We start from the raw sequence: 17,937 nt of genomic DNA, 5'->3' as shown, positions 1-17,937 counted from the left end.
ATTTAGGCTGAATATCGATATACGATATATATCCCGATATTTTTCCCGCAAAGTAGCTGCTAGATCAAAGCACCCTTACAATTTGATTTAAGGCCCCCTTAACATAAGATCAGTCACACAAACACCTCTAAGTATTATCCTTAACATTTTCCCTCATGTATTTGAGTTTTCTCCTTATTATCTTAAGAAATCCCTCAAACCGTTGCACAAATGTCCAGCAGCCTAAAGGAAAACCCATATTATTCTCTGAGTCAATGCTGATAAATGTAGTTAATTAACCACTTTTAACAATTGAAAATGAATAAATCTTCTGCTAATATTACTCTTCAATCAAATAGGCCTATCAGAAGTTATGTCGTTTATTTAGGCCTAGTGGTAACATAGCTAGCTCAAGTCCTAACTGATAGCCTACCATTATGAGCTTTGGTTTGGTTCACCAGGCAACATGTAACAAAGATGTTTTGGTGCACAAATGGTCTGGCTCTTTGGATGACAGCCAGAGGATAATATCTAACTAGCTAGCTAGTATAGTTCAATTCATGTCTCAGGATTTACTTGATGAATGGATAAATGTCACCGAAAAATATCACGGTAAGATTATAGATCATTAAGCTTTAGGCTATTGTATTAGCAAGCTAGTTAGTTGCATATGTTGAACGTACCTGTTGAGTTATTTATCGCTAACATTAGCTACTGATAGGTACATTAGATGTACAGTATAACATCGTGAAATTAACGTCACTGTTCTAAGGTGCGCCGTGTTTGGCTGCGTCACCCGTCAAACTGGTCAAAGTTTATTATCAGATTTGTCGTGTTATTCGCTATACCATTTTATAGACAATATGTGCTCACATCTTTATTATTTTGGACAGTCAGTCCCGCATTTCACCCTCAGAAAAGCATGCACATATTAGCAAAACGAACAATCTCCGTGGGAACTGGAATTTGTCGTGCCAGAAAATCCCTTTCAATGCAAATGAAAATCTAAATAACTTAACGAATTTCCTTACCTAAGGATACCATTTAAGACATTTTGTGCAACACCCTTAAATAAATTCCTCACATAAGCCTTATGGTTGATACTTAAGGGACACAACTTAGGTGCTGTGTGCAACCCCGCTCTGTGTCAGAAAGAGGAGGGGCGGGCGCGGGGAGCAGCGCATAGAGCTCCGGCCAGCGGCTTGCCTGGAGCAATCAAAGCGCAAATTTGAACTATATCGGTATACGATATGGTCTAATTCCATATCTCATTTTTAAAAATATCGATATATCTAAAATATCGATATATCGCCCAGCCCTACTTACAGTAGAAATGTTCTTTGCAGCGAACACTGGTAGACTGAAATGAGTGAAGTATTATCCATCCTAATGAATAATTATACTCTAATTTCTTGGCAAACAATTATTTCAACTGGGACTCGGTTGCTTTACCAGGGAGGGGGTTATTCGGAGTAAACAAGGCACACATGGCTTGAAGTTACCTCTGTCGACCGGCCTGAACTTATTTAGTGTACACTAAATCTCTCTCACATTCTTGTACTTTTTTACGTAACCCAAGGGCTCACAAGACTTCTGATCGGGCCGGTGAGGTGTTGGGGCGGCTGCCACGGCCGCTCACGTTGGGCTGGGGCTGAATGTGTCCCTTTGTCCCATTAAGCACCACGGCTACGTCACCGCAGCGCACGGGCTTCCCTTAGCCCAGCTGATGGTGTTTTAGCTTCTCTGCCCTCTTCATCCTCCTTCTCCTCCTCCATCTCCAAATAGGCTTACTAGGTAAGAAGATGGAGAAGAAAAAAACACTGTAGCCCAGCCTTGGAAAAAAAAATACTTCATTTCAGGAGGCGTGCGCTTTGTGTGGAGGGGCGGTTCGGTGTATAGGGGAATGTTGATTATTTCCAACGGGGCCGTGGACCTTGCTCCGGAGACGGATGCCGTCTCATTGTCCCGACGGTGGTTATTCTGCGCTGCTTTTATTTCCGCTCGAAAGAGACCTCCATCACCCCTGAGCGGCGAACAATGTCGAGTGTCCCAAGGTTCGCTAAATTGACTTTCCAGAATGAAAGCTTTCAGTGCCCGCTGTGAAAAGCCATTTCTGCCGCAGCCGCAACTGTTGGCATATTACCTGTTGCCTAGGAACCAATAGACCTTGATGCATTGGCTCTGCCTTAACCAAGGTCTTCATATTATTCTCCAGGACTGAGACTTTTGGCGGTCGTGATTAGCCAGCTGACTCTAATGTCTGACGATTGCTGTTAAGTCATCATCCTACTTCTCCAAGCTTAGAGACATTCCAGCAATGCTTTACACACTTAAGCACAGCAGAGGGACTGGTAGTTTCAGTTTTCTTTTTTTAGACAGTCTTACTGGCTTACCCTTTGAGACGAGTGATTTTCTCGCCTTTTAATGTTTTCTGAAAGGTCAGTTTAAGGAAAGTGCAATGTTTTTGCAATGTTGGTTCAGCTACAGAGCAGAATGTTCAACTAGTAATTTGACAGGAATGAGTTGAAAAGGCTATTTTTTTATTGTGTCCCTATCTGTGATCTACCTGTGTCTTCACACCAGGTCCTTCCATAGGGACACATAGGCTCCATGTTTGCATATGGAGGAGAGACATGGATCCATTTTCATGTCTGTGTGTGCATTATGTATGTGTATGACTATATGCCTATCTTCTCTTTTCCCATCTATGTAAATGTTGTGGTGTGTGTGTGTGTGTGTGCCAGGTGATCGAGTCTCCACGGCGCCGAGGCGATGCTGCCAGCTCCCTCCCCCAGCCCTGTGGTCACGTGTCCCGTCCCGGTGAGCTGGTGGCCTGCGTCATCGTGCACGGGGCCACCAGCTTACCGCCCCTCAGAGACGGGGGCGTCCCGCAGCCTTTCGCCTCACTGTGAGTCGCACCTCCCTCCCTCCCTCCCTCCTCATTCACACACTCACACACACACACCCGTCTCTCTCTGCCCGGACACACAACCGAAATCCTTATTCATACACACTCACACACACACACACACACACACACACAGAGTCTCTCCCTCTCTCTCACACACAGCCTACCTCTTCACTTACACACACCTCCTCTCTCTCTGCCCAAACACACAACCTCTTTCCTCCTCACTCTGACATACATCCTCTGTACTGACAATAGTTTATTGTTAGTGTTTCTCATCATGATATGTTTTATAGATACGTAGGAAGATTACTTTATTGATCCCCAAAATTGCAGTGCAAAATTACAGTATACAGCCACAATTCACATAAATCACAAACAACAATGTTTGTATGGATATACAGTAGGTAAACAAACTACCACTACTAGATAAAACAAACAGAATCTTAGTGTATAAGAACATCATTTAGAATTTCCGCTATGTTGCTTATTTGTTTTTTTTTTTTCATTTCATTTTAAATAAATCATCATGCCTCAGAGTCATACGTTTTGACCATATCCCCGCTGAGTTTCCGGCGTTTTCCATCTAATGAGTTTTCCCTTCTCGTCCCCGCATGGCCATCTGTCTCACCTCCAGTGGGGGAGACCCGGTATGGAACCACCACACGGCCCAACACAACGCCTGCTCATAAACACCCAGCGCTGGAGCAGAGTCAGAGCTCCGCAGGCAGGCCTCGCACACAGCCCTGTTTGTAGCCATACACAAGCGTACTGCTGCGCTCATAATGAACCTTATGCATTATGTAGGGTAATATTCATACCTGTGTCTGATTTTAATTTAGATAGAGGGGTAGGCTGCTCAAGGTCAGGGCTACTGTGGTGTGTGATGCTGCTGGGTGTGTGTGTGGGTGTTCTTTCAAGGTCTACTCCCACGGTGTATTCACACAGAGAGACAGAGTGGGGAGTTGATAAGTATTGCACCATGTCCTAACTCCTACAGTAAGTGTGTGCGATACAATTGAGTGTCAGCGATTACTTTGATTCGATTACTTTGTTTTCAATTAGAATGTCCTAACTGGATGTGAACGAAGCCGTGCCATGTTGCGTGATGCAGCGCAACATTTTGAGCAGAACCTCCGAATTTCTGTTTCTATTCTAACAGGAAGCACGACATACGGAACGCCATATTCACATCGTGTAGTGTACGTATTAGAACACTCTTTGAGTCTCCATGGTTACCATGGTGGTTCTCTCAACGATGCTTTCAGGAAAAATCGTAGTCCAGAGGAGCTCTAGCACCTGATGCACGCGCAGCACATCAGCAGATTTGCATACTATTTTTTCCTGCTGTGAGATTATTGGTCTCCTCTACGTCCAGCCACACTCTGATTGGCCCAGACCTGTGGGCAGGCACCGCCCCTGCTGTTCTTTCTGAATAGGCGCTAATGATGGGTCCACAAAGTGCTACTTGCCATTTTTGTTAGTCCATGCTTTGAGACAATGCAGCAGATATTTTTTTTACCTCTTTTTTGAAGTGGAATGCACCACAGTTGAGCAGATATGGCTTTTTAAAATGGAGTAAATTGATTTTATATATATATATATATCTGTGTCAGATGCTTTTAAAATTCTCTTTTCCTCCCCTGGTGTGACAGGTCCTCTTATTCTAAAAATAAAGGTGAAGAAAGTGACCCCTTTTGCTCCACCCACGCCCCAAACCAATCTGTCTAATGGGGCTTTTAGTGTCGCCGTGAAGGTTGTGTGTGTGTCCGTGTGTGCATGCGTGTGTGCGTGCATGAGAGTTTGTGTGTGTGTGTGTGTGTGTGTGTTTTAAATTTGGAGATTCATGCAACATTTGCCAATCTGCACACGCCTAGCTGGCCACATGAACTCTACAGGCAATGTGTGTGAGAGTGACTGCTCTCCCTTTCTTTCTCTCTCTCTCTCTCTCTCTCTCTCTCACTCACTCACTCACTCATTCCTGTTTGTGCTTTATTCTATGTATGTGGGTGTCAGTAGTATGTGTGTGTTTGTGTGCGAGTGTGTGTGTCTGACTTTCTGTCTGTCTCTTTGTGAGTGAATGTGTGTGAGCGTGTATGTGCGTGTGTGCGTGTGTGTGTGAGCGTGTATGTGTGTGTGTGTGTGTGTGTGTGTGCGCGCACGTGCGCATGTGTGTGCATACGTGTGTGTGTGTAAGTGTGTGTGCATGAACAAAGACAAATGAAAGATTTAGAGTCCTCTCGGTGCCTGCACCACCATGTTGGATGTTCCTCGCCAGGATCAATCATGTATTTTTCACCCATGGCTGTGTCTGGTCTCTGAGCACATTAGTTTTTCATTACTCTGTGGTTGCACACCCATGCACTTCTCCCATTTCCTTAAATGAAGCTACGGCACTATGATCAAGCCAGCAGACACTGACATGCTCCACTCGTTATGGAGATGCTCTTCAGCTAAACCTATAGCTTTCCATATTTGCTGTCTTGTATAGAGGCAACCGCTGCAGATCATATAGGATATTTGTTTATTGCAATGTCAGTGTCTTGCAATAAAGGATTCAAAGAGGGGGAAAAAAGCTTCCGGTAAGTTGTGCATATGCAACTCCTCTGAGACTCACGTCTACATTATCTCAGGAGATGGAAGTTCATGGGCAAAGTCAAGTAAACTGAGGTTAATGAGCAACTTAGCTATCTCTGTTGTTGACCCCATTTCTATCCTTTTTTCTGTTTGGGTCAATGTGACCCAACAAGAGGGTTATAACAGTCTGAGACTCCTTCAAGGCTGCCGTTATTATCACTATTGTTATTGTTGTTTGTGTTTCATCCTTTTCATTCTCATTATGAGATATTGATTGATGTTTTTGTTCTACTTTAAAGTCAAACGCTAAAGAATGAAGTCGTATGGGCATTCAGATATCTGTCTGTCCGCACCTGAATATGTTCTGTGTCCTCTACGGGCACAGATGAGTGAAGTGGTCATTGATTGGTTGAAATGAGGTGTTGTTGTTTGCCCATTTTCTCTCGGAATTGCATCAGTAAGCGATGGCTCTCCAACAAAGAACTATTTCTTCAATTTTTCTGTTTTCGGTTTTCCACACAACTGTTATGAAGGTCGTGCCATCGACATGTTGACCAAAGGCTTGCTGGGAAGCATTACTGGTTGTGTGTCTGTGTATTTTCATGCAAACACAAAATGCCAGTACACGGAGTCAATAGAAAACCCCTCTCTCTGCTCTCTTGGGTGCTGAGCTTCAGTCAGTGTTGTTCTCTCAGAGAGAGATGGGGGTAGACAGAGCTAATGTTTCTTTGCCTTTTGATCTGTTGCCTAAATAATGAGATACTCATGAATAATAAATAAAATAATTCAGTCTGACCTCGCGGGAGGGTTTGGGGGTGGTGGGGGCAGCGATGGACTGAAGTGGGCGGGTGGTTGGGGGGGGGGGGGGGGGCGTACAGGGAGGAGCCCCCAACCCCTCCAACACACAACCCACCCCCAAACTTGTGCAAGAGAGTAGGAAAGAGAGCAACGATAACCCCCACCCTGCCACCACCCCTCCCCTCCCCAACTCATTATCACCATCACAGCCTGCAGCCTCATGCAGAGCCTCTTTAATCAATACCAGATTACCAAGCACACAGTCACATACATTAAGTACATGTCCAGGCAGGAAGAATCAATCCCTGATTAGTGAGCACCTGGACAATGGCAGGGGCCTGGGCTGGACCATCCTGCCTGCCTGCCTGCCTGCCTGCCTCCCGGGCTGTCGGTCAAAGCAGACAGTGGGTTAGTGGTTCATTGAGTAGAAAATGGCCGCCGTTTGGAGTGGTGGAGTAGCCACTATCAGGGCGGGCGTCACTTCAGAGGAAGAGCTGCACTTCAGATGCAACCAGAGGGGCTTTTTCAAGGCACGTCGCCATCAATTTTTCATCAACAGCTGGCTTTGAGGCAGCCGGGGCAAGAGTGGGGGCAAAGCAGGCCGGGTGCAAATTGAAAGCTTCTAACAAACACCAGAGCTTTCTTCTACACGAGACGATGGAGAGATGGGGGAGGGAGACGGAGAGAGAGAGAGAGAGAGAAAAACAAAGGATGAAAAGAAAGCAAGCAGGCCCGATGATTCTGTGTAGAGGTGGAACAAAGGGCCGTGTTTGTGGCGGTAGTTGTTGTTTGTGCCCTCTCGGCCTTGCCTTGCTGTCATCGAGATGCCCGCTGGAGAAACGGACTCCATGATGAAAGGGCACCGGAGACACAGACAGGCAGCAGACTGCCCCAAATACCCCATCCCCCCCAAATGCACCCTTCACTGAGGGGCAATAGAGAGGGAAGAAGACCTAGGGTCTAACAACAGTCTGTTTCATTAAAAGGAAGAGTGGGTTGAAAAAAAAGGAAATTTATTGTATCTTATTTTGGTGATTTATAATATATTGCCATATCTAGCTGGCTATCTAGATGTGTTTGATGAATTGATGTAGTGTTCATTTTTGTTCTATTTTCATTTTGTACCTAAAGTGTTGACATGGAGGGGGTCGCCTTTCAATTGATTTATTCACTAATCAATTCAAGTGAGTTTGAACTTGTGAAATCCATGAGGGCTATTTTAAGCCTCTGTAACCTGTGACAGTGAGAGGAAAAGAAGAGTTCACGTGAGCGGAGCAATTAGAGACAGACAAAGAGAACACACCTCGGCAACCATGACCTGCAAGAGACCGGCAGACCAAATAGTCGGCAGGCCAAGACCCTAAAAAAAACTTTTGATGGCATTTTTTGTTAAAAGTTGGCAACCATGCTAGAAGTGATTAGTAGGGTCTGAGGTTCCAGAATCCAGTGGTTGCCAAAATCATATTTATAATTTAAGGTCAAATTTGAAGGTCAAAAAGTTGGAAACAATAGATTTTAATGGCTTGTCTTTTGGGGGGGATCTATTTTCATGACATCCTTTTTAAAAGTTGGCAACCATGTTAGAAGTTATTAGTAGGGTCTGAGGTTCCAGAATTCAGTGGTTGCCAACATCATTTTTATAATTTAAGGTCAAATTTGAAGGTCAAAAGGTCGAAAACAATATATTTCATGGTTCGTCTTTTTGGGGAGCTCTATTTTCATGACATCCTTTTTAAAAAGTTGGCAACCATGCTAGAAGTTATTAATAGGGCCTGAGGTTCCAGAATCCAGTGGTTGCCAACACCATTTTTATAATTTCAGGTCAAATTTGAAGGTCAAAAGGTCGAAAACAATAGATTTCATGGTTAGTCTTTTTGGGGAGCTCTATTTTCTTGACATCCTTTTTAAAAAGTTGCCAACCATGCTAGACGTTATTAATAGGGTCTGAGGTTCCACCTTCCAACCACCTGTCTCCTCGGGGATTTCACTAATTGCAGGGTCAGACTATAGGCTACACTGTTTTTGTCGCTCACAATTGTCGTTTACGATCTACCATGTCACACTATACGATTTTAGAACCATGAAAACCTCTCCGCGTCTTGGTCGGGAGAGTGGCCACATACACCGAAAGCATCGGTCGCATGTGTCACGCCCGGCTTTGCCATGCTGGGTGTGCTCACTCCACCATCTGACAGTGTAACTTTGGGCACTCTCTCTCCCCCGAGTCTGAAGGGGGAGCTGTCTGTTTTCTAGCTCATCTGGGCTGGACAACAGCTGATTGGCGGGACTATTCAAAAACATCTCTCACTTGCTGTTCGGTCTCTGATCTGATCTGTCCTGTTCTGGACCCTATGCTGGTGGCAGCAGCATTATACTCCTTTTTGCCTTATTTGCACTACACATAGTCTACATGTTACTGATCTGCACAACACATTTGATTACCTTTTCTTACTTCTCATCCACTGACTTGATACACGTCTTGATTTAGATTATGTTTTAACCGTAGACCTTTAACTTCATGCTTTAATAAATTATTTTTGATTTAACGGTACAAACGGTGTGGTCTCCCTTTATGTCATGGCTACTGTGAGCTAGGTAGTCGTGACACATGTCACATTATACAGTAAGATTCCCTCCGCGTTTGATGTCGTGCCCGATCATTTGGTCACGACAAATGGCCAAAATCGGGCTGATATCGTGTAATCTGACCAGGCCATAACATCCACCTTGTCAGATTGCAGCCATACCTTTGCCTGATGATTTGCACATGCAAGATGCAATGACAATGCATCACTTCTTGGAGGTAACATTTCCATTGCCTTTTTGCCTTTCTGAAACAAGTCATGTCTAGCCCTGTCAATACCCAAAGATGTGCATGGTGCTTTGTACAGATGGCACAAAAACTCCTCAACGTCACCTTGAGGCCCATCCCAACCAACACCATGTAACAGTTCTGGGTGTTGCAAATACACAGTCCAACATGACTTCTTCCCATGTCCAGCAAATGAGGAGACAGTATCGCAACCAGTTAGGGCATGGAAGCCGAGTACATTATCCACAACTACCCGAGGTAGTTCTCATTGATAAGGTGGACTGAGTAGCACTCATATTCCTTGGAAGTCCCACTCATCATCCACACCTTGCAAACTTGGTCCCTAGTGAAGTGAAGAGGCAGAAGGTGGAGATCTGTATCACGGCACTTCACAATGATGTTCTCGTACCCAGCATTAATTACTTCCAGCATATGTAGGATGATGGGTGTGTCAGCCTCCTCATAGATAGATAGATAGATACTTTATTGATCCCCAAGGGGAAATTCAAGATTCAAGATTCAAAATTCCTCATGGTTTGCCTGTAAACCATGAATAATTCCACGTGGAAAGTGTGCAATACAGTCTCTACTCTCGGTTTTAATTTCCTAATGATGTCATTATTTCTTGTCATCCGCAAAACTGAAGATTGTTTTATGTAACTAATCACCTAACTGTGAGCTCACATCAGAAGCAACCAGAGTGACGAAAGTCATTATTTCTCTACAAATAGGGTGGCCATAGCAAATTCGGTGGCAAGGCAAGTTTTATTGATATAGTGCATTTCATACAGGGGAGCTCAATGTGCCTCACAAAACAAAATAATAAAGCGAAATTAATTGGGTGACCAGATTGAAAAGGCTAAAAGTCTGAATATGCTAATGAACTATGATGTAGCTCGGCAAAAACCAATTGGAATGTACACATTTTCGAATGCCCCAGGCTGACAGGCCAGAGCCGCTCTATGATAAGCTAAATCAAACATTCCAATATAAAGTCATGAGTGGATAAAACAAATTTATGTTGAGGCAGACTCATGTTGACTCTTCTTCAGTGAGCCTGGCGACCTGGTCGCTTCTGATGTGAGTGTTAAAATCTAAATTCTTTTCACATTTACCAATCATTGTGGCAAGTACCATCTGGAACCTCAGACCCCACTGTTCTAGCATGGTTGCCAACATTTAAAAAAGAATGCCATGAAAAAAAGAGGTCCCCAAAAAGACAATCCATAACATTTATTATTGTTTCTGACCTTTACATTTGACCTTAAATTGTGAACATGATTTTGGCAACCACTGGATTCTGGAACCTCAGACCCTACTGACAACTTCTAGCATGGTTGCCAACTTTTTAAAAAGAATGCTATGAAAATAGAGCCCCCCAAAAAGACAAACCATAAAATGTATTGTTTTTGAGCTTTTGACCTTCAAATTTGACCTTAAATTCTAAATATGATTTTGGCAACCACTGGATCCTGGAACCTCAGACCCTACTGTAAACTTCTAGCATGGTTGCCAACATTTAAAAAAAAGAATGGCATGAAAAAAGAGGTCCCCAAAAAGACAAACCATAACATGCATTTTATTGTTTTTGAGGTTTTGACCTTCAAATTTGACCTTAAATTCTAAATATGACTTTGGCAACCACTGGATTCTGGAACCTCAGACCCTACTGTAAACTTCTAGCATGGTTGCCAACATTTAAAAAAAAGAATGGCATGAAAATAGAGCCCCCCAAATAGACAAACCATAACATGCATTTTATTGTTTTTGAGGTTCTGACCTTCAAATTTGACCTTAAATTATGAATATGATTTTGGCAACCACTGGATTCTGGAACCTCAGACCCTACTGTTAACTTCTAGCATGGTTGCCAACATTTAAAAAAGAATGCCATGAAAAAAAGAGGTCCCCAAAAAGACAATCCATAACATTTATTATTGTTTTTGAGCTTTTGACCTTCAAATTTGACCTTAAATTCTAAATATGACTTTGGCAACCACTGGATTCTGGAACCTCAGACCCTACTGATAACTTCTAGCATGGTTGCCAACTTTTTAAAAAGAATGCTATGAAAATAGAGCCCCCCAAATAGACGAACCATAAAATGCATTGTTTTTGACCTTTTGACCTTCAAATTTGACCTTAAATTATGAATATGATTTTGGCAACCGCTGGATTCTGGAACCTCAGAGCCCTCTAATAACATCTAGCATGGTTGCCAACTTTTAACAAAAAATGCCATCAAAAGTGTTTTCTAAGCACATTTCCTAGTGTTGGCCTGCCGACTAAAAGGAGGAAGCCCAGAAAAAGCGAAAGAGGAATCAAGAGAAAGCGAGCCTCTTGGAAACGTTTTTAGGGAAAAGAAACAGGAGACCCAGACAAAAGAGAGAATCCTAGAGAAGAGCAGAAACATGAGAAGGCGAGAGGGCTTGTGTCCTGTATGTATGACATCACTCTGTATCATCCCTGGGTCGCGTCCAGCCCAATGAGTCACCCGTCTGTGTCCCTCCGCAGGCCATACCCGAGAGCTAACGCTACATGCCCTAATCACACATCAGCTTTAATATCACGGCTATGATCCTCGACAGTCAAGATGGTCCACATCCTCAGCGCAGAATTTTCTAGAACTTCACAGAGACCTACTTTGTCTCCCCAAAAAAGGCATTGGATTGAGCAGAGAGCATGTAGTCGAGCGCGGTTAAATCAAATCAGGTGTGTGTTATCGGGGAGCGACCCCAAGGCACATTAGATTAAGGAGACTGATTTAGAAATTTGGTCCAGACTAATGGCTCGGAGCAGCAGTTTGCCATGCGGTGCAGTACTAGGACAAAGCGCCACACACTTCTCTGTAATCTTTTGATCTAATGGCAGGCAGCGTACAGTAGGTCAGATTCCAGGCAGACATTTGATCGATAGTCATAAGTAATTCATAAAGAGCTCAGGGTTTGAGATCATGCAGCATCTCAGGGCTCGGGAGCTTTGTTGGCAGGCCTGTGATGTTGGAGGCTTGGCAGCGATGTCATTTAAAGCAAAAATAATCACGTTTGACATGCTTTGTGTGGTGCTACTCTATTCATTTTACTTTGCCCAAAAACAGAATCCCGAAAAGCAGCTGGAACAGTCAGTAGCTCTGAGTCTCGTGGAAATATCACGGCTAATAATTGACCAGGAAGAGAGACGAAAACAATCGAAGCTGTTGTTTATTGCTACATCCTATGAGTACATAGAATCATAAGCCTCAGGACGAAGGTCAGTCATGGTCACTCATGCTATACTTTAAAGTATATTGGTCCTGTTTGTGTCTTATCAAGTCAGCACACTGAAGAAGTGCCCTCTGTTCGACATCAATTACTGGCTCACCCAAGCTTTAAACCCAGCCAAATGACCATGACCATGTAAATGCTCATCAGCCTTTTGCCATTTGTCGAGTGGCCAGGGGATGTTATGACTTGGCTGGCTTCTCAAAACTCCTAGAACTACCTACTGAAAGTTATCAATCATCTTAAAAAGCCAGCCGACATTGTTACACAGACTGCTCCTATTGCCTTATGGCTTTTGAAGTAAATCAAACAGATGAATGGGCTCAAGCTGTGTGTGAGAGTGTGTGTGAAAGTGTGTGTGTGTGTCTCTGTGTGTGTCTGTGTGTGTGTCTCTGTGTGTGTCTCTGTGTGTGTGTGTGTGTGTGTGTGTGTGTGTGTGTCTCTCTCTGTGTGTGTGTGTGTGTGTCTCTGTGTGTGTGTGTGTGTGTGTGTGTGTGTCTGTGTGTGTGTGTGTGTGTCTGGAGCGCTCGTAGCGGAGGTCTCTGAGAGCGGCTGCAGATTTAATGAGAGATTTCCCGTCACCGCTAGGCTCCCGGGGGCGCCGCTCCCGCCGTGACGCTAATGCGGCTTGACTTGCAGGGCCTTGTTAAGAGAGGCCTCCGCACCGCGGTGATGGGCTACCGTGGAGCCGGGATCTGAGGAGCGCCAAAGACAGAGCAGAGGCGGGAGGCGCTGGGATCTTTAAAAGTTAATACGCAGGAGCAGTTTGGCTGGATTCAAATCCACACTTTACTCTTGAAATGTACACAGCCAGGACTTCTAAAAGGGAAATTAAAGTTTAACACAGCTGAGCACCCCCTCCTCCTCCTCCTAAACTCTCTCTCTCTCTCTCTCTCTCTCTCTCTCTCTCTTTCTGTCTTTTGCTCTTTCTCACTCATTCTGTCTCTCCCTTTTCTCTCACTATCTGACTCTCCCTCTCACACTCTCAGACGGCAATGTGAAATGTGTTAACTCCTTTGTTTATCATCACACTATAATAATATAATAAAATAATATAATAATCCCTGATTGCTTTTGTCTTTAAAATGTCTTAGTGATCAGTAGCTCATTTAAAAACAAGGATTCCAGTCACATGCTGTTACAGTACGTCCATCATCTCATTGACCGGTCGATTTAGCATTTCCTGCTGTTTTGCCTAAAAAAGTACCCAAATGGGCAGGATTGGGCATCCGAAGTTCTTGCTTGTCCTGCTGCATCCGAGCAAAATGTGTGTGAGTGAGAGCTCCTCACAGTTTAATGAATGGAGAGAGCCAGAGTGGGCGGAGGACGCGCCTGCACCTTCAGACAACTGGAGCATGAACGCAGCGCCTCAGAGGGGAGACGGAGTAGAGACCGAATTGGCCGGCATCCAAGAGGAAGTCAACCAATCAGAAGGCCAGCTATCGAGGTCACTTGTACTGTACTACTGGAGAAGTTTTTTTTATCTCTCCTGATAGACTGGCAGCCTAAAAACACAAAAAAGTTCTACTACTTCTGATTTCTACTTCTCTTTGGGAGACGAGGGTTAATAATGAAGCTCGTCCGTGTGTTAGAGAGGAGAGCTGCCAGTGCTGTCATTAGCCTCCCAATGAAACTGAACAGATTCAGTGGTCGGCCTGTCCTCTCTGTCCACTCTGAGCTTTCCGGAGAGGAGATCTTTGAGATAACAAGAGAAGTCTGTTTTGTATTATGTTTTCTATTGTCTGTTTAGTATTGCCATGGAGTGTCCCTTGTGGGGAGCGGCCTCCTCATTATGGATACATCAAGTGCAGGACTAGCCGCTGTGTTTTGTTTACCTGGAAAACAAGCTGCAGTTGTCTTTTGTCCTGGAATGAAAGGACAACATGAGGAGAGTTCATCTTTAGGGCTCCTCTTGTTTTTTTTGTGTGTTATGAGAAGTGCATCGTAACCGTTTGATGTGTGGTATGCATGTAGTGTTTATGATGTGAAAAGTTTGATGTGTGTGCTTGTCTGTGTTTGTGTGTGTGTGTGTGTGTGTGTGATGTGTGTTTTGTGAAGGCACACCTCACATCCTCCATCAATCTCAAAGGATGGAGGTTCAAAGGAAAACCGAGAGTAGAACAAGCAGCGTCTGATGTTAACACACACGCACACACAACCTCTTTGTCTTTCATTTTCTCTCTCCCCTCATTCTCTCTGTCTGTCTTTCCCCCTGTATCTCTCCCTCTCTCTCTTTTATGCATAGAGTTTGCAGCTCTCTGTCCATCTCAATCCTCTTGCATTGCTCATGTAAATCCCAGCTGCCTCGTCTGCCTTGAGGCTGGAGGATTCCTAATCCTGGCCTGCAAGCCGGTTCATATGACAGTAGCAGGGGAAGTAAAGGCAGTGTTCAGAAGGGGTGGGGGCGGTATTGAGGAGGTATTGACTTGAACTGGAACAGGTTGGGTGAATGAGGGGGGGGGGGTATGGGGGCTAGTTGTTTGAACTAGAAGAGGGGGATATTGGGGTGGGGGGTAATTGGTTTGAACTGGAGGGGGTTAGAGGGGGGGTACTGTTAGGGGTACTCTGAGATTAAGGCCAGCTCCCCTCACGAGGTCTGTCAGGTGTGAGCAGAGGGGCACGTGGAATGTGTCCTGGTCACTGCTCAGGCAGGGATTAGGGTCTCCAGGAAGGAGCAAGTAAGCGTAAGTGTGTGGGTGTGTGTGTGTGGCTGTATGTTTGTGTGTATTTTAGATTGTAAGTGCACGTTTCATTAGGTAGGTCAAATTTAGTTAGCCAGGGTTTGACTGATTATTGCAGCAGTGCAGGGCTGGAATACTGAATTTGTTGTTTTGTAAGAGAAAAGGTTTTGGCACCGGGTAAATGTCAGGACTTTGCAACCAGGTTTCCTTGAATCTCCTTACTATATTGCATCGTTTGTTTAAAGATTATGTTTCTTGCCTAATCTTGTGAGAGAACCTGTATTATCTTTTTATTTGCTGTCAGCTAATTCCCAATTTAAGACATTCCGACCTTTCATAATGACTTTACAGATTAAAGATTAACAACGTTATTAAATGCTTTTACAACCCAGATAAAAATGTGGTGGCAATGTCTTACGTGTGATGCAATAAAATTCTTGTAGAATGTCTGCTTCTGCATTGCTGAATATATCTTTAGCTGTGTGTGTGTGTGTGTGTGTGTGTGTGTGTGTGTGTGTGTGTGTGTGTGTGTGTGTGTGTGTGTGTGTGTGTGTGTGTGTGTGTGTGTGTGTGTGTGTGTGTGTGTGTGTGTGTGTGTGTGTGTGTGTGTGTGTGTGTGTGTGTGTGCGCGCATTTTCTCTACAGGGCAACCGGATCGTCGGAGGCCCGTGGGCGTCGGAGCAGAGGGGTGACCCGCGGCACTCTGCAGCCCACTCACAGCCCCTCCTGGGAGGAGACGCTGGCAGTCGAGCTCCAGGATGAGCAGGCCCGTGGAGATGGTGAGCCACGCTGGGGTCAGACCACTGGGGAACGGTCCGTACGCCTCCCAGTGCAGAGAGAGTTAGGCAGGGTAATAGGGGCGCATCGAGATCTCCCTTCACTTTAAAAGAGAGGAAACCTTATTTGGCCTTATTACTGGGTTTCTTTGCATCATTAAATCTCTGCTCAGTAGCTGCACATGCAGACGTAACATGTGCTTATTGACGTTGCAAAATCCGTTGGCAGAGATGGAAGAAATGCTACTGTACCTCCTACGGCAAGTGTTCAAAGACTTTCGAAGAAATGGTCAGGCACTGTCCAGTGTCGGTGTTTGGTAACGTCGTAGTGTTGCCACAGGTGGCACTGAGCCAGAAGTCAACGTGACTCGCCGGGCCCAAACAACTCCGAGAGCAAAACACGTCTGAAAACATTAGTGATGGGGCTTTACATGCCTGGTGTAACCAGACCCAAATCGACTCAAGCGAAACAGTCAGCAGGGAGCATCAGGAGGGCAGAGCCAGGTGAGGGCTTTTACTTCCGTGGGAGTGAGAGTCTCGCGGCTAATGCTTCAACTTCTGCACCATTACAAAAGACACATGCGAGTACAGGAAAGCCCTGTTTTTCATTTGAGCAGCCTGCGCTATTCTGCAGTATGCAAATCCAGTGTGTGCGTGTGTGTGTGTGCATGTGCGTGTGCATGTGAGTGTGTGTGCGCGTGTATGTGTGTGTATATATGCGTGTGTGTATGTGTGTGCATATGTGCATGTATGTGTGTGCATGTATATGTGTGTGTGTGTGTGTATGTATGTATGTGCCTGCACACACATGTGTGTGTGGTTTGTGCTGGAGCAGAGAAAGTAATCACCAGTGAGGGCCGTCCTGCTGAGCCTCTGACGGTCAGTGGTGTGCGGAGGAGATTTGAAATCAGCAGCACCGTGGATCTCTCTCTCTCTCTCTCTGAATCCCACCACCACTCAGTATTCTGCTCAGTCTTCTCTTTGGGCGCGAAGGGAACGCATTGCATGAAACCCTTGTGTTTTTGTGTGTGGATTGACTGAGATATTGAATGCTCAAATGCAGTTATTTGTTTGGTGGTCTTGTAGGAGTTCTGCAATGCATGTACATGTAGGAAGATATATAGGGATGAGGGAACTGGACAGTCAAGATGTTGGTATTTTAAGTTTATATAAGGCTGTTCTAGTTCAATCCCTTTTCTCACATCTGAAATCCCCTCACAAGGACAAAATGCCCTTTCTCATCCATATGCATACAGCGTGTGTGTGTGTGTGTGTGTGTGTCTGCGTGTGTGTCAGTGTGTGTGTGTGTGTGTGTGTGTCTGCGTGTCTGCCTTTGACAGTGGGGGAAAAGAACATCAAATCGAGGAGGAGAAATAAATCTGCTGGATCTGGACTTCTGAGCAGCTGTTGCACATGACTGCCCATAGCAGCTCAATTTGCTCCTCTGTCTGTAGCGCTGTCTCTCTCTCGTTCTCTCTCTGTCTCACTCTCACAGTTTCTCGTAGTTATATCTCTCACTGTCTCTGTCATCCCTTCTCCCTCTCTCTCCCTATCTCCCTCTTTCTCTCTCTCATTCTTTCTCTCTTTCCCTCTGTTTGTATCACTCTCTCTCTTCCTCTCTCTTCCTCTTGCATGCTCATCCTCTATCTCTCTCTCTCTCCTCTCTCTCCTCTCTCTCCTTTCCTTTACAATAGAGAGAACAGAGAGGGAGTGAGGAACAAATGTGTGTGTGTGTGTGTGTGTGTGTGTGTGTGTGTGTGTGTGTGTGTGTGTGTGTGTGTGTGTGTGTGTGTGTGTGTGTGTGTGTGTGTGTGTGTGTGTGTGTGTGTGAATGCTTGGCCTTGATCTGGCTGGCGGCGCAGTGAAAGGGCTCTCTGTTGATGATAATTGCTGAGCGTGGGTCTGATTATTCCAGCCGCACGCTCTCCGCCCGTTAAGTGACAGAATAATTACGGCGAATACTTAATGGCTCTCGCACACAGTGGAAGAGGAGTAGGAGGAGGAGGAGGAGGAGGGAACGGTTACCACGGACGCGGTGGGAATACTGATGCCATCGATCAGGAACAGAGGGAGCGACGTCGTCGCGGCGACTCCAGCATCCGTTGTGTCGCAGCGGCATCCCGTTTTTTTGCGCAGCTTTTCCGTT

General features: G+C 45.0%; 1 protein-coding gene across 1 annotated transcript in view; it reads left to right on the top strand.

Annotated features, from left to right (window-relative positions):
* Positions 1-17,937, top strand: part of LOC134094379 (coiled-coil domain-containing protein 33-like) — a 75,954-nt gene that overhangs the window by 22,713 nt on the left and 35,304 nt on the right. The window contains exons 5-6 of the mRNA XM_062547883.1: positions 2,724-2,887; positions 15,661-15,794. Of these exons, the coding sequence (XP_062403867.1) occupies positions 2,724-2,887; positions 15,661-15,794 (298 nt within the window). The remainder of the gene's footprint in view (positions 1-2,723; positions 2,888-15,660; positions 15,795-17,937) is intronic.

This window comes from Sardina pilchardus, chromosome 10, assembly GCF_963854185.1.
Source record: "Sardina pilchardus chromosome 10, fSarPil1.1, whole genome shotgun sequence".
Lineage (NCBI taxonomy): Eukaryota > Metazoa > Chordata > Actinopteri > Clupeiformes > Clupeidae > Sardina > Sardina pilchardus.
This window is presented reverse-complemented; position numbering and strand designations above follow the sequence as displayed.